Source organism: Chaetodon auriga, chromosome 5, assembly GCF_051107435.1.
Source record: "Chaetodon auriga isolate fChaAug3 chromosome 5, fChaAug3.hap1, whole genome shotgun sequence".
Lineage (NCBI taxonomy): Eukaryota > Metazoa > Chordata > Actinopteri > Chaetodontiformes > Chaetodontidae > Chaetodon > Chaetodon auriga.
Window position 1 is genome coordinate 12,909,519 of NC_135078.1, and position 22,500 is coordinate 12,932,018.

The 22,500-nt window shown below is 41.2% G+C and overlaps 5 protein-coding genes across 7 annotated transcripts in view; 3 read left to right on the forward strand and 2 right to left on the reverse strand.

Annotated features, from left to right (window-relative positions):
• hscb (HscB mitochondrial iron-sulfur cluster cochaperone) overlaps nt 1–3,317 on the reverse strand; it is a 22,981-nt gene extending 19,664 nt beyond the window's left edge. For both annotated transcript variants that reach the window (XM_076730656.1, XM_076730657.1), the window contains exons 1-2: nt 2,719–3,317; nt 2,509–2,605 (exon numbers count right to left, since the gene is read on the reverse strand). In XM_076730656.1, the coding sequence (XP_076586771.1) occupies nt 2,509–2,605; nt 2,719–3,086 (465 nt within the window). In that variant the 5' untranslated portion in view covers nt 3,087–3,317. The remainder of the gene's footprint in view (nt 1–2,508; nt 2,606–2,718) is intronic.
• On the forward strand, nt 3,277–12,948 carry lrrc8ab (leucine rich repeat containing 8 VRAC subunit Ab). 2 transcript variants are annotated; one of them, XR_013077180.1, is made up of 5 exons: nt 3,277–3,392; nt 4,015–4,140; nt 6,166–8,284; nt 8,456–10,851; nt 10,899–12,948. XR_013077180.1 is itself a non-coding variant. In XM_076730654.1 (4 exons), exons 3-4 carry the CDS (start codon nt 6,173–6,175, stop codon nt 8,729–8,731), a joined length of 2,388 nt encoding a protein of 795 aa, XP_076586769.1. In that variant the 5' UTR covers nt 3,277–3,392; nt 4,015–4,140; nt 6,166–6,172; the 3' UTR covers nt 8,732–12,948. The 2 variants fall into 2 exon arrangements, 1 of the variants encoding a protein (XP_076586769.1); XM_076730654.1 differs by having other exon boundaries at nt 8,456–12,948.
• A 1,248-nt stretch (nt 12,949–14,196) lies between these two features.
• ppil3 (peptidylprolyl isomerase (cyclophilin)-like 3) lies at nt 14,197–15,867 on the forward strand. The gene is made up of 6 exons (XM_076731208.1): nt 14,197–14,238; nt 14,481–14,555; nt 14,814–14,907; nt 15,005–15,072; nt 15,184–15,302; nt 15,400–15,867. The coding sequence occupies exons 1-6, from the start codon at nt 14,236–14,238 to the stop codon at nt 15,524–15,526; spliced, it is 486 nt and encodes a 161-aa protein (XP_076587323.1). The 5' UTR covers nt 14,197–14,235; the 3' UTR covers nt 15,527–15,867.
• A 183-nt stretch (nt 15,868–16,050) lies between these two features.
• LOC143321197 (3-oxoacyl-[acyl-carrier-protein] reductase FabG) lies at nt 16,051–18,436 on the forward strand. The gene is made up of 8 exons (XM_076731390.1): nt 16,051–16,129; nt 16,303–16,473; nt 17,013–17,191; nt 17,411–17,504; nt 17,599–17,668; nt 17,768–17,804; nt 18,002–18,065; nt 18,225–18,436. The coding sequence occupies exons 1-8, from the start codon at nt 16,106–16,108 to the stop codon at nt 18,381–18,383; spliced, it is 798 nt and encodes a 265-aa protein (XP_076587505.1). The 5' UTR covers nt 16,051–16,105; the 3' UTR covers nt 18,384–18,436.
• A 251-nt stretch (nt 18,437–18,687) lies between these two features.
• Nucleotides 18,688–22,500, reverse strand: part of col27a1b (collagen, type XXVII, alpha 1b) — a 62,601-nt gene continuing 58,788 nt past the window's right edge. Inside the window, exons 57-61 of the mRNA XM_076731389.1 lie at nt 22,401–22,466; nt 22,098–22,257; nt 21,887–21,996; nt 20,952–21,170; nt 18,688–20,293 (exon numbers count right to left, since the gene is read on the reverse strand). Coding sequence (XP_076587504.1) covers nt 20,147–20,293; nt 20,952–21,170; nt 21,887–21,996; nt 22,098–22,257; nt 22,401–22,466 — 702 coding nt within the window. The 3' untranslated portion in view covers nt 18,688–20,146. The remainder of the gene's footprint in view (nt 20,294–20,951; nt 21,171–21,886; nt 21,997–22,097; nt 22,258–22,400; nt 22,467–22,500) is intronic.

A 22,500-nucleotide genomic window follows, 5' to 3' on the forward strand; every position in this document is an offset into this window, starting at 1 on the left:
CTACCGTCTTTAAACTCCACTCCCCCAGTTTGTAACGCAGGCTTTCTGTTACAGACCCGTAGGCTCACAGCCTGACATGAAATAGCCCTGATGACATCACTATGTCATAATTGTGGTTATTTTCTCTGACAAAGCTCCTCCAGAGCCAAAGAGGATAATATTATCCAAGTGTTTTCACAATACTTCTGACTTTCACTGACCTTTGTGTGTAAAATCAATGGGGTGCCCCTCTAAAATTACAGCTCTGTCAGCTGGAGTCACTAACATATTATTTCTGTTCACGAAAATGTGTGCTTATATATATTTTCTGACCATTTTATAAAGGAAATGATCAATGAATTGATGAAGAAAATAATCGGCACTAAACAATAATGACTTCCCACCACTCACTTTTCCTCCTCTGCCCAAATGTGCTTCTAAGACAAAATTTGGATTTCAGCTTTAACTGCACCACTTATTTGAGACATGGAAGCCATTATTTCTCCCTAAAAAACTCGACAAGTGAATTCGGCTGTTAAAACCACCACGCTATTTTGTAATGACTTTTACACACTCACCCTTCCATTTGTGTCACATACCTTATTAAACTTTAATCATGCTTGATTCTTTGTGACTGAAATGAAGGTAATTTAGCCTTGTTTCTCTTTCTTCCTTGTAGATTTTTAAGTTATAATGTATGGTATTTTGTAATAGACCTTTTTCCTTTTCACAGTAGACATCTTGACATCTCATAGCAGGAAAAGCACAGTATAAATAAACACACTATAATTAATGGTGTAATAGTGTTGTGTATGCTGGCTAAGTGGAATCACCCGCTGGTTTAATCAATGGAACTCAGCCATTGTGAGTACAAGGTATAAGGTACGAGGTTCATTAATTCATTCTACAACACAGGGTTGTAGAATGAAATGCAAGTTGGAGAATCTTTATTCTAGTCAAAAACAAATTTATGTAAATAGTTGAACAAATAGTAAGTCTTGAAATTCCACCATTGACATGGGTGACGGCGGCTGTACTGAAGCAGGTGGGAACGCTGTCCTGCAACAGTGATACTTTCAAATGAGTAATAAATCAACTAGGTGACTGGCATTCGTACAGGCCAGGGATGTCATCAGGCCAGCAGCTTTGCCAACCTATTCTCATCACCAGAGCATCAAATACTGTCCCATGGCATCTCATACAGATGCACACGGTGCCCTTTAGACTCTATGAGACGCACCGTGCTTTCAACTGACTCCAATGTAAAGCCATCTGCAGCAATCCAACAAGTTCCCATCCCAGTCACACACAAAGCCTTCCTGCCAGAAAGCCTTTGTAACGCTGGTTAATGTTGTGAAATGGTTGCAGTTTGATTAGATTTGTGCACCAAAACTACTTGGTTAGATATAAGAAAAGACTGTTTCTCACATGACACGAACACCTTGATCTTTACACTATGTCACCTTGCTCTGAGCATCTAAAATTGCTGCAGATGGGTTCATATTGGAGTTATTTTAAAGCTGTGGGGTGTGACAAAGCCTCTCTGTTTGACGCCCTATAAATGAGACCAACCTACTCATATTTACTCCTTGATGCCAGGTTTCTGTCTCGCTGCTGTAGCAGTGCTGTATGCTTCCTTGTCAGCTGACTGAAAGGCTTTCTGGTTGGGTAATGATTTGATTGTCTTTGTGATCACCACATCATCAACATATTTGCTTAAGTGTGTTGTCGCTGTTGATGTGTATTCTTCAAGATAGACGCAGTTCCCCTGGGAGGCAGCGTCTCAGAACATGTACCGGTGTGAGCACTGAAAGAAGTCCTGCATCGCTGCTGTGGCTTCATCTGTCCACACTTTAACAGGTTTTTCTGATGTTTTTTCCTAATCCTTTTTATCAGCTGGGAGTAAGTAGGCAGCAGAAGCAGTAAAATGGGGGGGGATCTGCCAGGAATGTGCATGTAAACATGTTTCAGGGTCTTGCTCATTTTGGATGTGGACACGTTGGTGGAATTTAAGTAAAAAATCTCATTAGATCAAAGTCAAAGTCAAGTCAAAATATCCTTGATCATATTACAAAATGCTTAAATATGAAGCTACTTACACTCCCCTCATTCAGATCCACTAGATTTCCATTTTTTGCAGGCTTTCCACTTGTCTTTTCTCCTTTCTTTTGTGAAGCAATGCTCTATCAGCTTCTCGGTTGTTCAACTTTTGATTCATTGAACTTGCTTGCCTTGACCTTGTTTGCCTGGTAGCTTGATACGCAAAGCTGCCTAAATTTGCCTAAATTTGTCGATGCCTTTTAACAAACCCATCCTTCAACTTTGCCCAGAGTTATTCCCTCGGCCAAATCACAATGAATCACACCAACAAAGCACAAATGCACAGTCATCTGGAGTAATAGGGACACGAGGTCAAACCCAATTTCCTGTGTCACACTTATATTAAGAGATAGGACAGCCTCAGCTGAGTCATAAACCATGTTCGTCAACTGCTCTCTATTCAGAGCCCCCTGACACCCCCCTCCCTACCACAGATTTCTGGCTGAAGTTGTCTGGATGTAGAGACCGCTGGAGCCGCAAGTAGCTTTTCTGCAGCTTTTGTGTGTCCAGTGTGAATGTGTAGTCACTGAAAAGAGGCAACACACAGTCACATGAAATGCTTGGCTCACAGGCTGACTTCATCCATAAAATGGTCAAGAGTAAGTCAGCGGATTATGATAAATGAGATAAGACACTTACCAATCCAGAATCTTAAAGAAGGATGTCCCTTCTTCAGGGGGCTGGAGCGCCTTGCATGACTTGCAGAAGAATACAGGTGTTGTATGAAGAGGCTGATTGCAGTTCCAGCAGCTCAGTTTACTCTGACCTGTACAGTAATTCCTGAATGAACTGACTGGATCAGTGTAGTAAAAAAGCTTTCTTTCTTTTCCCAGTGCTTTGAAGTTCGTGTGGCTCTGCCATGTGTCCTTCTTGGGGACGCTGGTGGACATACACTGTGCTGAATATGTAACAGCTTTATAAACACACTGTCGGTTCGTCATCAGCCGGTTTGGGTGCAGTAAAGCCCGGGATTCGGACAACATCCGCCAGGAGTTCAATGGCAACATTGCCGATATTAAAATACACAATCTGACGCTGTTGTAGAATGAATCAAACCATAAAATCTCCTACTCACAGCCAAAACAAGAACATCTCTTTTCCAGAGAGGGAGAGGAAGAGTGCTCTTGCTCTGCGTTTGACAAAAGCACCACAGTGCCACCTGTCGTCGTGGCGGTGTTGAGGAGAACTGTTCGGGAGGTGCTGGAAAAAAACAACAGCTAGCAAACTGGGCTGCTAGCAACAATGATCGCAATCTATTAGCTAACTATTGATATTAAAGTAGAGTTGGATTTGACTGTAGCACGCCAAACGTAGTAAGTTGAACATCATGTTAGTTTAATACATGCTAGCAATGTATCACTGCAATTTTTATTTTAGTGTTTGATAAGATGTAAACTTCGGTTGACAGAGCCGGTGCTCAATATGTAGTTAGCAAGGTTAGCTCAGTAGCTAACAGCTGCATAGCTTAGTTTGCTAACGCGTTTTAACAGCAAAAATTGTGTTTGCGGTCGGTGCTGATAAGTACCTTGGTGTCGGATGACAGCGTACTTCCTCAAATCTAGAGTGTCACATTATTTAATGATATACACAAAAAGAAACACCTAGCTTTAACTTTCTGTTCAGCGCCTGCTCAGCTACCTAGCCAGATGACAAAGACATCCCATGCTAACGCTAACACGTTACGAGCGGGCACTGATGGAGTCGGTGCATCCGTGTAGTCAACGAATGTATCTGACAAGACAAGTCGTAATTGGTACAGTATAGTACACACTCCTTAAAAAGAGCCATAACCCGTCAAACGACCAACATTGTTTATTGTAAACTGATCGTAACTTGTTAATACGCATGCAGGCAACTTTCTTGACGCTTTAGTATGTCACTCCTGAATACACTAAACGCTGTAACCACATTTCCATCGTTTAATGTCTTTGTCAGGTTTTCAATTCAATCCCATGGCGATGAGAGAGGCAATGGTCCATGAGGAGTTTTGGATACACAGAGAGTGGCTTGTCCACCAGGGACATCATCAGGCACTGGCGCACAGATAACACCTCCAAACTGGTGAGTGTTTTATTTACTGTGTGTACTTGTTGCTGCTACATCGTCTAATCCAACCCAGGCTACCACACTGGAATAGCTGTTATGTGTGCAAAAGTTTCTCTGAACTGGGGCCAGCCTAAATATGCTTATTTGGCCAAGGATCAGACTAGGCGTTGTGACTCCTGGCCTTTACAGTTTCCTAACAAAGTACAAGTTCTGATGAATGCCAAGTCCAGACGCCTGTCGTGTGTGTGTCAGTGTGTGTTTTTTGGGGAGGTGGGGGTGCAAAAGGTGATGGTAGAGTATTCCAGGGAGACACTGGTTGGAGACAGCAACTTCCATAAGGTAAACAGGATCTCCTCCTGAAGGTCAAGGGAGGTGCTTCTCAAGGCCCCCACAGACAATACTCTGGGTATTATTAACGGAAATGGCTAAGAATAGAGAGCAGCCGAGCAAGGTGGCTCCTCTGGCGGTCGTGTTGTTTGGATTAAACAAGCCAAAACGGAACATCATCTTTAGAAGAGTGACTTCTCAAGCTTACATGCAGGGTGTGTCACACTCACACAAGGCTAGAGGTTGATTTGGATGGCTTTATCTGGCTCTGATGCACAGCAGCGGCTAAGGAGTACTTGTGGATCGCTTTTAACTGTTTATGTATGGAGTTTTTGTGCTTTACAGTTTGGATTCGTAAGTAGACCCATTTTTCAAGTGTGTTAACAGCATGGTTATCTATCCTTGCACACAAATTATGTTGTTAATGTGTGTTTTTTTAGTTTGGTTATACTGCAAACCAACAACTTGGCGTAATAACTTAAGTGGGTTAGGGTTAGGGTCCTATGGTATGGTATGTGTAATTTTATTTCACAGTATCGTTATGTAATACAGTTTCTGGAACATAAAGATTGTTAATGGATAAAATCACCATACAGGAATGTGTGGTGTGGCTTAATCCAGCGAATGTAATACTTTGCAAAGTACTTCATCACACTGATGCATAAATTATTTAATTGTCCAATCCTGCCATGATGCAGTTGTGCTCATTGATTAGCAACAGTACACCCAGCAATGTTAAGAGATAGATGCCATGGTATAAACAGTATGGCAAAATCTTTGATGACAGTAAGTATCATTGTATCACCTCCCCTAGTTAATAGTTCTGCATCTGTACCCTGGATCAGTATCAGCACCGTCACTGACACACAGGGTATTTGCTGCTAGTGACAGATCTGTGTTACTGGTATTTTATCTCTGTTGTTATTGTGTAACAATGTAATTTTACAAACTTTATTCAACTGTTCCTAATTACATAAATATTATCACAGTACTGTAGTACTTACTTTAGCATTCATAATCTTCATCAGAAGAGGGAAAGCAGGATCAGTGCACCCCTGCTAATTAAGGTGTCCTCCCAATGAAAAGAAGGCGTATAGGTTTTTCTTGAGCCAATCTGAAATGATTGTTCTGTTAATTTACTCATTTATTATGTTTATAGCCTGAACACACGTTCAAGGCATGTTTATATTTTTTTTCTTTCAATTGCCCTTTAATTCTTCACCTAAATGGGTTGTATGGACTAAATTAAAATGCAGACAAATTATCTTAATATTTTATTGATGGCTGGTTTGCCATTTGTCCAGAACACCTGAAATGCTATGTCCAGTATGACACCCCCTTTGAAAGCAAGATTAATTGTGTCTGTTAAACAATAGTTAAATCAATAACATGGTAGCCCACTCAGTGAAGTCAATCAGGCAGTTCTTTGTCACAACAAGCATGAATCTCTATTTCATTACTCCTGGCAGCCTTCAAATTAACCGTCTGCAAAGTCCTGATGTATGACCTTGTTAGTTGCATTCGAGTATTGATTTGCCGTCCTGGTATTGTGTTGTGGTTCAGAGAAAGGCTTCGCATTATGAAAAGGGAGCTTTTTCCTTCTGATTTTGTAGAAAGCCATATCTGACACATTTTAATGTTTGTCAAGGCTATAGAATTCAGTATCTCTCTGGACTCACTTATGATTATGTCTTCATCTGCTTTGTTCCACAGATAAACCATGATCCCCATCACTGAGCTGCGGTACTTTGTGGACACACAGCCAGCATACCGCATCCTGAAACCATGGTGGGATGTGTTCACAGACTACATCTCCATTGTTATGCTTATGATTTCTGTGTTCGGGGGGACACTGCAGGTCACCCAGGACAAGATGATCTGCCTGCCCTGCAAATGGGTGGTCAATCAGACCTGCAAGAAGAACTTCAATTCTACACTCTCGGCATCATTGTTCTTGGAGCCCAAAGGGATCCAGTATGATCTGGACCGCCACCAGTACAACTATGTGGATGCTGTGTGCTATGAGAACAGATTGCACTGGTTTGCAAAGTATTTTCCTTACCTAGTGTTACTTCACACCCTTATTTTTTTAGCTTGCAGCAACTTTTGGTTTAAGTTCCCACGGACTAGTTCCAAACTAGAGCACTTTGTATCCATCTTGCTGAAATGTTTTGACTCCCCATGGACAACTAGGGCACTGTCAGAAACGGTGGTTGAAGAGAGTGACCCAAAGCCAATGAAAATGAACGGCTCAATGGACCACAAGGAGTCTGTTATCAGTGAGGATGTTGAAGCAAGCGTTCCTATGCTCCAAAGGACAAAGACACGCTTCGAGCAGGGCATAGTAGATAGAACAGAAACAGGGGTTTTGGACAAGAAAGAGGGCGAACAGGCTAAAGCCTTGTTTGAAAAAGTGAAGAAGTTCCGTATACATGTTGAAGAAGGAGACATTGTGTACAGACTGTACATCCGTCAGACCATCATCAAAGTCATAAAGTTTATTTTGATAATCTGCTATACAGGGTATTACGTGCACGATATTAAATTCAGCGTTGACTGTTCGGTAAATATAGAGAGTCTGACGGGATACAGTGTGTACCGCTGTGCTCACCCGCTGGCCACACTTTTTAAAATCTTAGCCTGTTTCTACATTAGCTTAGTGGTGGTGTATGGTTTGATCTGCATGTACACACTTTGCTGGATGCTTCGGCGCTCTCTAAAGAAGTACTCTTTTGAGTCCATACGGGAAGAGAGCAGCTACAGTGACATACCCGATGTGAAGAATGACTTTGCTTTCATGATGCACATGATAGATCAGTATGACCCTCTGTACTCTAAACGTTTTGCTGTGTTCCTGTCGGAAGTGAGCGAAAATAAGCTGAGGCAGCTCAACCTCAACAATGAGTGGACACTGGACAAGCTCAGGCAGAGGATTACCAAGAACTCTCAGGAGAAGTTGGAGTTGCACCTTTTCATGCTGAGCGGCATTCCGGACACAGTATTTGACCTGATGGAGCTGGAGGTTCTTAAACTGGAGCTTATCCCCGATGTCACCATCCCCCCAATCATCGCCCAGCTGGTCAACCTGCGAGAGATGTGGCTCTACCATACACCAGCCAAAATCGAAGCTCCTGCACTAGCTTTTTTGCGTGAGAACTTGAAGTCTTTACACATTAAGTTCACTGACATTAAAGAGATTCCCTTATGGATCTACAGTTTGAAGAATCTTAGTGAACTTCATCTAACAGGGAATCTCAGTGCGGAGAACAACCGTTACATTGTCATTGATGGGCTCCGGGAGCTCAAGAGGCTCAAAGTTCTTCGTCTGAAGAGCAATCTCACCAAGCTACCTCAGGTGGTGACTGATGTGGGCATGCACCTCCAGAAGCTTTCCATCAATAATGAAGGCACCAAGCTGATGGTGCTCAATAGCCTGAAGAAGATGGTGAACCTGACGGAACTAGAGCTCATTCGCTGTGATCTCGAGCGCATACCGCACTCAATCTTCAGCTTGCACAACTTGCAGGAGATTGATCTGAAGGACAACAACCTGAAGACCATCGAGGAGATCATCAGCTTCCAGCACCTTCATCGGCTGGTCTGCCTTAAGCTCTGGTACAACCAGATCGCCTATATTCCCATCCAGATTGGCACGCTGACCAATCTGGAGAAACTGTACCTGAACAGAAACAAGATTGAGAAGATCCCCAGCCAGTTGTTTTATTGCCGCAAGCTGCGTTTCCTGGACTTGAGCCATAACAACTTAACATACATCCCTACAGACATTGGCTTCCTCCAGAATCTTCAGTACCTGGCAGTGACTGCCAACAGGGTGAGTAGTTGAATAATCACTGTTTTAATTTGTGCACATGGCAAGTTTTTTACCCTTTTGGTTTGTTTGCAACAGTTTGTCTGCTGCTGAAAATATGTTACAAATTTTACAAATTCTAATTTTTCTCCATATTTCTCCTGTCACAACATCCTCCCCCACCTTGAAATAAAGATCGAGAGCCTGCCCAATGAGCTGTTCCAGTGCAAGAAGCTTCGCACTTTGAACTTGGGGAACAATTGCCTGCAGTCCCTGCCGTCACGGTTTGGAGAGCTGACTGGGCTGACACAGCTAGAGCTGAGAGGAAACCGTCTGGAGTGTCTGCCTGTGGAGCTGGGCGAGTGCCGACAGCTGAAGAGAACTGGTCTCGTGGTAGAGGAGGACCTTTTCAACACCCTGCCCACAGAGGTCAAGGAACAGTTATGGAAAGTCGACAAAGAACAGGCTTGAACAGGTCTGTGGCTGTGAGTGCAAAAACGGATACTGACCAACAGGGCCCTGACACAGGAGTGAATGCCTATACTGTCCCAGAGGGCATGTTGAAGCAGGCAGTAGTCCTGCTGCAGTGTACTGCCAGTAAGGTTGGGTATCGAGAACTAGTGCCAGCTTGGCAGAGCTCAAGTACTGTTAGCTTCAGGGTGGTCTTTTAATTCTTAATTGTGTTGATTTTCTGTCCTTTACAAACAGCCTCTCAGGCCAGTAGAGATGCTTTTTAGTAATTATGTAGCAGTCACATTGTGGTCAGTAGCACGCGTTTACATTATATGCTTCTTGGTTATGATGGAGAAGTGGAAGAAGTGTGGGCCAACTTTGCTTTCCACTGTTCCCACTATAACATCAGGTCGAATCAAGATGGAATACATTATGAAAATAAACTGTCCAGTATTGTTATTTTTACAAATGAGATAGTAAGATGATCTCTAAGACCTCCATTTTTGTGTCTCCTATAACTAACTTATCTTATAGTGGCTGTTACGTCTCTTTTAACTCACGTGTTGTCCAGCGCTGACCTGACATTAGTCGCAGCTCTGATGGTCATTGTTTTTCTGCTGGAGAGGGATGACCATGGCCTTGAATGACCTTCATGTGAGCTTGGTTTGAAACGGATTGGAAAATCATGAAAGGACAGTATGACGTGAAATCAGGAATCAGGGATAACTAATGATGAGTCATGTCAAGAAAGTTTGTGACAGGGAAAGGTGTGTAGTGTGTTTGACCTCCGGTAGTAGCGCTTGAGGAAAAGCGGTTATATTACTGAATGCTACCCAGTGGACATGTATTACAAGCGTCACCCCCATGCAATTATATTGGTGAAGCATCCTGTCAGCACGCAGATACCCAACCCTTACTGCCAGTATACCAGTGGGAATTCTATTTCATGGGCATGCTGCATCCACATTGTTTGTTTGCAAGGAATTGCACAAAACAAACTGAACAAATCTGGGGAAAATGCTGAAAATGTTTTGAATGAGATGAGTGTGCGTCTAAAGAATTAAAAGTTTATGCAGGACAACACAGTATTGGCACTGAGATGGAGCCCCCAAACATTGATAATATGTCTCAAACGTGCTAACACTTCACTGAAACACTAGATTGGTTGATTCCCCTGTCTGTGGTGTCTATGAAGCATTTGGTCGACTTGTATGTCCTGATACTTCAGTGTTATTGTCTGCAAATGACAAGTAAAAGACCTGAATATGTCTTCAAATATGTATTCTAACACCTGGCCTTGTGTTAATTTCAGTTTGTTCAAACATTGTTTATTAATTAATTAATTAGTATGATGTTTCTACCTTGATAGGATAGTGTGCAATTACAGCCACCTTGAAAAATATTTAAATTGCTTTGTGAGATTCATTAAGATGAGGTGAATACGGAAATTAATCTGAGTTTCTTATGTTAAAAAAAATTGCAATACGGTCCAAAATGGTCATTAATGAAACTCAATCGTAATGAAATCTTAAGTTTTAGCTAACGTCAAAAAGCTTAAAGCTTTAAAAAAAAAAAAAAAAAGAAAGAAAGAAAAAAAAACAAGCAACATTCCAGTTAGTGAACAGAAAAATTGGAATTTATTTGTCATTGGCAAGAAAGATCAGGAGACATTTTGGAAAAAAGTCTGGCTTTCAGGTCAGTTGCCTTAACTTTAATTCACTCCCTCTGTGCTCTGTACTGTTTCTGTTATTTTTCTGTTGTGGCATCTGTGGAGTTCAAAACAAATCGTCCTCTTGACCATGTTTAGATGCATTTAAATGTCTTTAAAGCTGCACTCGGCTGCCCAGCCCCAAAATGCAAATGGGAGCAAAAGGACAGTTTGCTGTTTGTTTTACATTTGGCTCTAATGTTTCATGTGATCACTTCATGTGGGCTTTTCTTGACACCAGTAATCAGTTTGGGCAAACAAAACAGACGTATGCTGTCTCAAATGTGATTAATGAGACATTTTTTTGTGTTGTAGCCTCACAGCATTGGCTGTGTTATTTTTATTTTCTCGTAAAAGTCTGCCCTGGTGCAGCTTTAACGCTCTTAACCAGTGCTGCTGTGTGCTGCTGACAACTTAATACAGAGTACTAGTCAGAGTTCAAGTCTTATTTGTAAAAGTGATCTAGAAATGTAGCAGTTTGATTTAGATTTTACATACTGACTGACACAATCTCATTTTGGGAATCTAAATTTTAAATTATTATTATTATTATCATTATCATTATTGTTATTATTATTTGATGGATTTTTTTGTTTGTGTGGGAGTTTTATTTGCGCCAGATACACTCACCTCTTATGGAAACCCTTCCCTGCCAGGGGAAAAAAGACAAAAAAAAAAAAATTCTTTTTAAAAATGCTCATTCAAAGTTACAAAGTAAGGTCTAATTTACCAAATTACCAGATAGTTGAACCTGGGAAGTTTGTCTGTCATTTTTCTGTTTTTTATGTCCTGTCGTAAATGGGCCGTCATACTTTTCAGGTCCAGTGAGCTAATTGTTGTTTATTTCTTTGGTTTCAAAGTGTGTTCATTTGTCGAGAAATGTTACTAAATAACAGTGGTTGTTAAATACTTTTTGCCTGAGAGTGACTTTCCTGCACTTGTGTTTTGCCACAGTAAGCAGCACGATGCTAAAAATATGGAATTCAAGATCAATGCACAGCTCTGACACAGCACAACACACAACAGGGGTTCTTTGCCCCAATGGGAAAAAAAAAGAAGAAAAATATCAGTTTATGTTGTAATAAACCTAACAGCAAAGAAAACCTGGACAGTAGCAATATGCAGTACAGTAACTGGGTTGAAAAGCATAGGAATAGTTTAATCTATGTACACTTATTTCAGTAACATGTTTAACTATGCTATATTGTGCAATATCGCCTTTATTTGAACTATGTAAAGGTTAGTAGTGCTGTAGTTTTCTGATGTGCATGGGCATTCTTTTTGTCACATTTATTTTACTAAGGTGATGGTGAGAGTTTCAAGCTGAGTAGATTAGAGGTGATTTTTTTGGTCCTAGAGAATGCTTTTGCACTACAACACCTCTCCCACAAGTTACATTTAGGTCAATGCTAATAATGGTATACAGCTGACTGTATACAACACAGGTTTTGTATGTTTTCTGGTGTGGGAAGGTTAACCCTATGACTGCCAGCCATGAGATTACAATTGTATTGGATTGTTTCATGTAAGGGTTTGGGGGGTTTTTGTTCGTTTTATAGAAAAACTCATAGAGAAAAGAATTTTGGTCCTCACGTTTAACTCCCGCCTGGAGCAGCAATACACCTCTACTCGATTAAGACAATCAACTACTCTAATAAAGATTAACATGAGAAAGCTTATGTCACATGTGGCGCACTGCAAGTGAAATGGTCAGTATATTAAAACATACATTGTATAGGTTGCTAGTAAAGTGATATCAGTAACTAGATTAGCTCGTCTCAGTTATTTTGAGTCTTTTTGTTCTCCTTTTCCCTCCTTTTGTATCACTGATATTTTTCATTTTGACAGCTGTTAGTATATTACAGTATAACTAAATTTCTCAGGAAGCCAGCTAGTACTCATTTCTTTTTTGAGTTGATTGCCTATTTTTATTACACCCGGTATTTTTATTAATTTAAGCGTTTGTTTTATAAAATTAAAGTTTTATATGCATTTCTATACATTCTTTTCTAGTTTGGTGTATTTAATATTGACTGCTGATTTGAAGCAAAACGTGTTTGTGTTTTTCAAGAAACCACTTGGTTTAACCTTGATTCTGTGTTTTTCATCAGTGACCATGTATACAAACTGAGCTGTGTTGTTTCTGAATTATGTCTTCATCGTGATTAGCGCAGACGGAGTGTGTGTGTGACTGTTGTCCATGTGTGTATGTTGGCATGATGAGACTTTCTCACCCCTTGATGTTCATCTTTGTTCTTACTCCTTGTAAAAATTGTCATGTTTTGGTACAAAATCTTTTTTTTTTTTTTTTTTTTGTTCAACATTTCCCAACTCAAATCCACCGGTCATGTACAAATTGGTCTTAATGGAGTGTTTGGTTGCCAAAAGTTTTTCATTAATAAGGAAATCATCAATGCATCAGTATTTACATGAATGATTTAACAGTGAATATTCTGTTTGAACATGTCTCCCATCCTCTTCTGCACACCATCCTCTAGAGATAAAATAAAATGAACCTGGTCAACCACATTTGTCTTGGTTTCTGTTGGGTGTTTCAGTGTCGTACTTTGGTGTTGGATAGAGAACGTGTTAACTGCTCAGGTAGACCTGCTATACAAGATATTAGTTATTGTGAGAGTCATAATTATTCTTAGTTATTAAGACGCAAGAGGAGAACACCTGTGCAGGGCATTTGTTGTTTGATTAAGCAAAACCAGGGACCATCTGGTTATGGGACAGTCTAACCACAAGGCCACCTTGACTTAAACTGACATGATCAGGGCCTTCAGGTGCATCCTGCTTTACTACCTGATGTTGAGGGCCTGTCTTGAAGACAGCACCTGTATCAGGATCTAGTTTGTAAGACATTAATTTTCTCAGTTTTGTGCTTGTATGTAGCATATTCCTAAATGAATGTAGTTAATTGAATTATCACATAACAACTCTACCAATACAGAGACCATTGTTGGAGCCATTATTTCGCAGTCATTATGCCCTTGGCATATTCTCTTTATTCTGTTGTTCTACTCTAACTATTTTGGATTGTTTAGTTTTACATTTGTATTCATTTGTCTAGCTATCTAGTACCCCACCTGACGTTTGTGTTGAGAATTGGATGGGGAAAGGAGGGGCTATGTTCAGGTGTGTCAGGTTAGACAGGAAGCAGGAAATGGGCGGAGAGAAAAAAATGTTTGGTGAGGAACTAGGAAAGGGCATACATATTCTTTGAACCATGGTGGTTTTGAATCCTGATTTATCTATTTAATCCTTTTTTATTTTTTTCTCGAAACTGACGAAGCAAAAACACTCTTTTGCATTCTTTAAGTTGCCCTAATTATTTTTGTTGGAAGTATTTAATAAATACTTGTTATTTCTTCAACACAACTTGGACTTTATGGATTCTTCTTGGATGTGCATATCAAAGTGTACCTAGTCCCGCCAGCAATAGAAACAAAATGGAATGGAAGCAAAAAAAAAAAAAAAAAAAAAAAAAAAAACCAGAGTATTGCACAGAGAATGGGGAAACTGGGGGACTGATGAGGGCCCAGAATGTTTGTCCAGTGGCACCATAGCAGCTTAATCCGGCCATGTCCTCACAGCATCAAGAATAAATTCTCAGCACAGACTGGGTAGTTCTTGTTGTTTCACTGAGCTTTTACAGCTCCATGCTGCGGTCCCACATCAATTTTACATCTACAGAATGTGCCCTTTTTAAAATGACTATAAACTCATTGCGGAACCATTCGGCGCTGGCCCAGTGTACCCAGACGGACCTGTTTCTACGACACACTTGTTCATAGACGCGACGTTTGAAATGGTAAATTTTATGGTAAAACATTTCTATCAGGAAGCTGTCAGCATTAAAATAACAAAACAGTTTAATAAGCTATTAACTAATAAGGTGCTTTAATAAGGATACGATTGTTCGGAGCAAACGTTGAAACTTCTCTTTTGTAATGAAAACTATCTTATTTTGGCAGTCTGGGTAACAGGCTAAGCTAGGTAGCGATTGAATGGACATTCATGTGAACAATGTTCTCTCTTTGATACACTTTACAGGCTGTTACCCTTCACACAGATCTAGGAGACATTAAAATTGAATTGTTTTGTGAGCGCACACCGAAAACATGTGAGGTGAGTGAACCTCAGTAACATTCATTTGGCTGACTTCACGCACCAGCTCTGTTGCAGCACTTGAGACTTGCTAGAGATACGCCAATTCATTGAAGTTGTGTTATTATATTATTATAAATTCTACAGTCTGTTTTAACATCCTTAGCTTATGTTATGTCATGTTTGGGTTGTTTTTAATTGAAAACGTATTGCAGACAGCCGTTGTGATAATTAAGCTGCTGTAATGTTTATGGAATAATATCTTTTTGCTAATTACAGAACTTTCTGGCTTTGTGTGCCAGTGGGTTCTACAACAGCTCCATCTTCCACCGAAATATTAAAGGTTTCATGGTTCAGACTGGTGATCCCACAGGTACAGAACTGTTGTTGAATCTGCTGCATTTCAGTCCTGAAATGTCAGACTCCACATCCTCACTTCCTGTTCGCTGTGTTATGATTAAACCATTCAGGCACGGGGAAAGGAGGAACAAGTATATGGGGCCGCAAATTTGAGGATGAGTTCAGCGAACACCTAAAAGTGAGTACCTACTAACTCTAGCTTGTTTTCCTGTATCAGGAAGAAGATTCACCAAGTATATTGTCAGGGCTCATACTTTAACGTTGTCACTTTTGCTCTCTTTTATTTCAGCATAATGTAAGAGGAGTTGTCTCGATGGCAAACAATGGCCCCAACACAAATGGCTCCCAGTTTTTCTTCACATATGCCAAACAGCCCCATCTGGACATGAAGTACACGGTGTTTGGAAAGTACGGAGCCTTTATGCCACTGTGTGCTTGACAGTTACTGATTGATCAAAATGTAATTTAGAATTGCAGCTGACATCTTACTCTCTTCGCAACGCAGGATTATTGATGGCTTGGAAACGCTGGATGAACTGGAGAAACTGCCTGTCAATGAGAAGACGTTCAGACCACTGACTGAAACCCGGATAAAGGATGTGACCATTCATGCCAACCCTTTTGCTGGATAGACGACTTTCTCTGAATATGCAGATATACCTTTGATACATACTTGGACTGTGACATTTCAAATAAGACAGTTGGCACAGTGTATAGTACCTTGCAAGAGTTCAAGTGGATAACTTGTAAGAAGCTATAAATTAGAAGGAAGGTCCCCAGACATCAACAATGAATGGAGCACCAAGTGTGAATCTGTAAAATGCTAAGTTTTATCAACAAAATCCCCACCCAAAAACAAACAAAAAACACCTGACTTTGTCCAGCACTCTTATTCAGACTCTGGTCTTCTTTCTTGACAGGCTATGTAAATAAATTGCCTATGTTTTCTACTGAATAAAACTTTTATAATTATATATTCTGTTTTTAGCATGATTTTAAAACGTTTTCTGCACGCAAAAATATACGTATTCTGTAATGTCGCCACGTCAAAGGACAAGGATGGTGAACGTGTAGCTGGTCCAGATAAATAGCAGCGTTGCATGCGAACTACAACTCAGCACCTGATGCGTCAAACTGCGTCATCATAAGTGGACGAAGCACGCTGGCTCGAGCTAGTTCATAAACTACGTGCAAAAAAGCGCACAGCAGTGATGGCCTCAGACGATGCATTTAAAGTAAGTTTACGTTCCTGCACGTGGTTCAACGTGACTTCGTTGTGTTTTTTTTTTACAGCTTTATTACTTGTCCAGTATGTAATCAAAATTAAATGATAGTTTACCTATTGGTGCGAAGGTCCTGTGTTGACACCCGATAGCCGTGGTGTGTGTATGTGTGTGTGTGTGTATAGGTGTCTTCTCTGAAGGGGAAGGTGACGTTGATCACGGGTGCCAGCTCGGGCATCGGGGCCGGCACGAGCATCCTGTTCGCCAAACTCGGAGCTCTGCTGGCGCTTAACGGCCGCGACGTGGAAAACCTCAACAAAATAGCCAAAGAGTGTACCGACTGTGGAGCTGCAGAGGTACCTCTCACTGTCAGCACTACACGACTTACATAACGGAGTCCAGACATGTTGGCGCTGTGGTTAAGTGTCGCTGAATGCAGCTGTTTTTGAACCATGTTGAACCTTAATGTTAAGATTCTACACCTTTAATCTGCATTTTTGTGAATGGGATTTGGTGTGACAGCACCCAGTGCGTTTACAGAGCCTAACACTTTAAGTTGACAGGGGATATAAGTCAAAATTAAGTTAGCATTGTTAGGCTTGCAATCGGAATAAGGAGCCCCAGTGCATTGTGGGTTGAGCACAAAGCATTTCATGTTTTTAAATGTAGACATATTTAGGAATACTGTACAGTCGAAAACTAAAATGAAATGTGTTTTATGTCAAATGGGCATGTGCAGCATATGAACACATACAATTACATTTAAATACATGTATTCATACTTCACCCAGGCATTTCTGCCTTTAACTAAGTGGCTTGATCAGTCTGTGGTCAGTATTGTGTGAATACGTTTTTGCAACCTGTCAGGACATAATGAAACACTGAGTGTGTTTAGCCTTTGCTCGTTCCGGGAGACCTCACTGACGAGGAGACGGTGAAGAAGACAGTGGAGCAGACTGTCGCTCACTTCGGCCGGCTGGATGTCCTGGTCAACAGTGCTGGTATCCTGGCCATGGGCAGCATCGAGACGACAGACCTGGCTCAGTATGACAAGGTCATGAACATCAATGTCAGGTAGGATTTCACCCAACATCATAACATCATAGAGACATGCCAGCACCGAGTGCACAGTAGTGCTGAGTGCACAGTAGGGTTCAGTCTGACAGAGGCTGAAGTGATGTGTGGATGGAAGATGCACCATAAATAAGCATGTATACATTTTTTTAGCCATGTCACCTGAACGAAACAGGAGTTGATGTTTTATTTTAATATTATGTATGTTTCATATTCCAGATCTGTATACCACATGACTCAACTCTGCGTGCCCCACCTGATCAAGACCAAAGGCTCCATCGTCAATGTATCCAGCGTCAATGGGCAGAGATCAGTGGGTATTAAGCAGCTGGCTACTTTTTTTTTTACCCTCCATGCCTCTGTTACTCTTAGTGACTGTAGGAATTATGACTGCTTTCTCTCTGTAGTTCCCGGGTGTGTTGGCCTATTGCATGTCCAAGTCCGCCATTGATCAGTTCACTCGCTGTATAGCACTGGGTGAGTGAGTTGATTTTCTCCTCATACTGTGTGTTTAGCATTGATAAAGCTGTTAATATGAATAACGACACTCTTTTTTTTTTTTTTTTTTTTTTTCAGAACTTGCATGTAAGCAAGTCAGAGTGAACTCTGTCTGGTGAGTGTTTTAATGAGAAATTGATTATTTTTATTGTGTTCAGTACTTGACCTCATTCATATTTGGGATATATACAATTAGTTGACGCAGTCTTTGTGAATTTCTGATTTAAAAAGCATTGCTATCAGTTGTTTCTGTAGGAAATATATTTACGACATGCCGTACTTTGTATCCCTGCTCCTGTTGCATCTCTTCAGCCCTGGTGTGATCATCACAGATGTGCACAAGAGAGCAGGACTGGATGAGGAGCAGTATGCTCAGGTAACACATCATGTCAGTGTACTCTATGTTGCCACTGAAACAGATCTGTTCCCTCCGAGGTTCTGCACAGGAGTCCCCCGTCTTTCACGCTCCTGTCTACCATTGAATGAAGACGAACATATCTTTTAAGCTCATTCTGTCAATCTTTTTCACCACCAGTTTCTTGTAAAGTGTAAGCAGACCCATGCCCTCGGTCGACCAGGGGAGGTGGAGGAAGTGGCCCACAGCATTGCTTTCCTGGCGTCCGATGCAGCCAGCTTCATTACTGGAGTCAACCTACCCATTGACGGGGGCCGCCACGCCATGTGCCCAAGATAAGACATCATGTTTGTTAAGATATGGCAGCCTGCTAATATAGTTCCTTTAAACTCCCAAGTCTGTCTGTGTTATTGTATCAAATAAGGCTGCAGGTGAAAGAATCATCCTGTTGCCTCGAAGGGGGGAGAAGTTGTTTGGAAAAAAACAAACAAGGCGTTACGTCAAGGACACAATTTTTCTCCATGTTTACAATGGTGGTAGCTGTCAGGATTTGACAGTTCCAGGTGTGAAATTAATAGAAGGAAGCCAGAACTCACTGCCACAAGCAGGCAGTTTAAATGCATTTTATTTTCCACACTTTGCTATGAAGTTTTCTTTGATGGGGGAAAAAAACTTGAAAGCTGCTTATCAACAAAGGTTTCAGACATTTATTGAAATTACCTGCTGAGTCATTAGACTTCATTCACACTGCATAAAATGTCTGCACAGACCAAACGATGTACGCTCATGTACCATGTGTAGTTTAGTGATGTGTATTGTAAGAAATCCTCTGAGTTTATAGATTGGTGGGGACCAACCATCATTGCTGCACCTTTGAGTGACAAATGCATGAACAATTAAAAAAAAAAAAGGAATGATTGTCTAGACAGTTTAATACAGACTGGAATCCTTAAAGCTCCCAATGACAAAAAAAAAAAGTGATAAAACATGACGCCTGGTTTTGAACTGGAAAGCTAGTCAGAATTTAAATAAAATTTAAATAGAATCCACTGTAAATAATAAAGGTTGCATAATTAGAGACATTTACATTTAGAGAGATAAAAAAAAAACCTTAACTTATAATGTCAGACTCAGATAGTATTGAAAACGTTAAAATACCTTGGAAAATATAATTTAATGAATTTGGCCTGCGTGTATATTTTACAATCTTCCCTTTTTTTTACGTAAAGACGCAGCTTTGCTGAGAGCTGACAAGAGTCAATCATACGCGTGTCAACTGTTGCAGCACCGGGTGTCACCTCCGTGTCATCTCGGATTATGACGTTTTGCTTGCCGTGAGATGAGAGGTGCGGTACGAGGTAGCATCTTGACACACTGTTCTCGGTTCACACTGTGGAGCGCTTCGATCCACTTTAACACGAAAAGTACCACACAGCAGTTGTTTGTGTGAAGATCTCTGTATAAACGCGGGGTCTCTCAGCACTGGACCGTTTACAGGCTCAGAAAGACTTACCTGGTGACAGTACGCCTGTGTGTCTGAGGCACACTGTATACCTGAATGAGCGATATGATGTTGATACTGTATAGGCCTAAAGGCTGTGGAACAATAACTATTGCACTTTATATTACAATATACAGTACATATACATGTATAAATAATACTTAAACATTAAAATAGGAATTATTGCATTTCCAGATGTAGCTGTTTTCATTTTTCTGTACAGATCTCTTTTGAAAAAGTTTCAGGTTTATCAGACCGTGAAGGAAATATGGTACAGCATGGTCCGAGAGATGATACGTTCATATTACTTCCTTCCAAAAAGAGCCTTCAGGTCTTGTGTCACATAAACAAGTCTCTGAAAAAGAAGCTTATTATTGTTTTCCATAGGCTGATTAGTGCTAGAAGTCTTATTTCTGTATTTTCAATGGGCCTTCCTTCTCTGGTGCCCCCTCCTGTTTCTGCAGTCCAAGCATATTTTGTGGAGAGAAATTGGGGGTTTTGGGGGTCTGTTGATCTGGAAACCACAGAAACATGAGTCTCCCAGCCACCTCCTCCATGCAGTCACTCCTTTGAGGAGTATTGCCGGCCCCTCCACAGGGCCCTATAAGAAGCACACAGGTCCAACCTCGAGGTGATAGCGTGCGCCAGGTTCTGTGGTAGGTAGGCTGTACACATCCACTATGGGGAGTAAGTTTGGGTCCTGGGTCTGGAAGATGAAGTGGGTCTGATGCCAGCGGCCATCTTTGATCTGAAAGTGAAGGTCGTATTATGTCACATGATGTGTGGAGGTGCAAGACAAAATAGCAACGAAAACTATCTGCATGGCCACATACCACTACCATTCCAGTCTTTATGTTAAGCTAGGCTACCTTCCTGGCTTCAGCTCCATACTGGACGGAGCTGCTGGGGAGCTTTTTTTCAATGTATGTGTCCCCATTTTGTTTATCTCATATACAAGGACAAACACGTACGCACATGGGCGACATGCTAACACACACAAGATGTGCTGCAATGCACCAGCAAAGCAGACAAGACTGCCAGTAAGTAAACATGGATGTGATCAATGCTAGATTTAAATACTCAAAAAATCTGCAATGGTTTTATGTGGAGGGAAAGGCATTCAAAATCTCAAGGACATAACAGTTCACTGTGGTGAGTAGCATTGAACGTAAACTTTTGTTTGTTTACAAGAAAACTCCACAAGGTAAAGGTGTCCTGTCACAGACGTGAGAGTGGCATTGATCTTTTCATCTATCTCAGCAAAGGAACAAATAAGTGTATTTCCCGAAATGTTGAACTATTTCCTCAAGGATATCTACATTTTTGATCCAAAGGCTTGAGTTCTGCATAGACTTTGACTTAGAAGTTGTACTTTGAATCCAGGCCAGAGAAGTAAGAGCGCATACCCAGCAGTCGTCCCTGGGTATGAGCGGCTCCAGGAGGTCGCCTGCCTGAATCCTCTCCCCCGTCCAGGCCCTGAAGCTCACAGCCCTGGATGAAGGTTGGAGGGAGGGTCCTGCTGCCCATACAGGCATGTTGAGGCAGTGAATGATGATGTGCTGCACCGCCTCGGTGCTCAAAAGGTGGACAAAGTTCATCTGGATACGACCCACTCCCATCTCCAACTATGAAGCAGATTGTAAAGTGCATTTTTTATTGAGACATTTCAGAAGATGTGTTTCTTCAATAGCCATAATTTAGAAAAGTATGATCATTTTATTGACACAGTTTGTGCTTGTGTGGCAGGTATTAGTCTCCGTAATAGACGAACTTGGGCGCAATCCATTTAGGAGTCAATGACAAACTCCTGTTCTGTTGGATCACAGATTTTGTGCCTTAAGTATGATTGTCCGTCCCCCTTGTTTCATTTACAGTTTATGCAGGCGTTGAATCTGTATTTGTGTGCGCTCCGGTGTTTTGTTGTAATATCTCATGGCTGAAGTATAACTCCAAAACAAAGGAATGAAAGGAGAGTTTAACATTCTAGAGGTTTGCTTGCCAACTGAGCCTGCCTTTGATGGTGCCAACAGGACTAAATGGGAAGCCTTAAGATTCATTGCGAGAATTATCCATTGAAAAAGAGCTTTGGTTTATGGTACAGAGCCAGAAATGTAGCTGAGCACCTTCTTTTATCACATGAACATTTAACTCTAAGCTTCTCTGCTTCTTAAGAAAGACAACAGAGAAGATTCTTCCACATGCGCACAAGCGATGCTGGATTTGATATTCATCGACTGTCTACAGAGCAAGCTCCCAGAGTGATCTTATCTGCATTAAATGCGGGGAGTTTACATTTCACTGGGTGTTTGTCTAAATGGCTAAATACAGAAGTGATCCTCACCTTGGATACCGTGATAGGTTTCAGGCAAGTCTGTCCTCCACCGGTGAAGTTGCACGTCACCTCAATGGTGTCGGCACCGCAGCCGAGGTTTGGGTCAATCCAGTAAGTGCCTGTCAAAGAGGAGCAGCAGAGGAGGAAACAGCTCTTAATTAGCAAGAACAGACTTGAGTATGTGCACATAACTGACAGAGCAGTTTAAATGTCTCCTCACCATCATACATCCTCTGTTCACAGTTGTAGAGGTCTCGGCAGATTCGTGCAGGGTTGTTGCGGGTTCCCAGTGGGTTCTTAAGACTCTGGATCAGAGTGCTCAGATACTGCAAGGTCTTGAAGATCTCTGTGCCCTGGTCTAACATGGGCAGGTCCATGGTCTGATAATAGAATATTCATTGTTGGATCACATAACTTTCTTTATAGACTTCAACTTTTCAGGTTTAAACACTCATTCACATGAACGATAACAATAACACAACAATCAAGTGATGAGCAATGTGCAGTTTCCCTCAAAACTAACCTCTGGCCTCAGAGCAGCATGGGAATCGATGATGACTTGAAAGGCAGAACCGAGAGCCTCATTTGTCTACCCAAGAAGACAGCAAGACAATAAGGTAACC

Coding starts and splice junctions, on each gene's coding strand:
- lrrc8ab (XM_076730654.1), top strand. CDS start 6,173: ATGATCCCCATCACTGAGCTGCGGTACTTTGTGGACACACAGCCAGCA. Junction 8,285..8,455: donor TGGCAGTGACTGCCAACAGG/GTGAGTAGTTGA, acceptor CTTGAAATAAAG/ATCGAGAGCCTGCCCAATGA.
- ppil3 (XM_076731208.1), top strand. Junction 14,556..14,813: donor GCACACCGAAAACATGTGAG/GTGAGTGAACCT, acceptor TGCTAATTACAG/AACTTTCTGGCTTTGTGTGC. Junction 14,908..15,004: donor TCAGACTGGTGATCCCACAG/GTACAGAACTGT, acceptor TAAACCATTCAG/GCACGGGGAAAGGAGGAACA.
- LOC143321197 (XM_076731390.1), top strand. CDS start 16,106: ATGGCCTCAGACGATGCATTTAAA. Junction 16,130..16,302: donor CCTCAGACGATGCATTTAAA/GTAAGTTTACGT, acceptor GTGTGTGTATAG/GTGTCTTCTCTGAAGGGGAA. Junction 16,474..17,012: donor CCGACTGTGGAGCTGCAGAG/GTACCTCTCACT, acceptor GAGTGTGTTTAG/CCTTTGCTCGTTCCGGGAGA.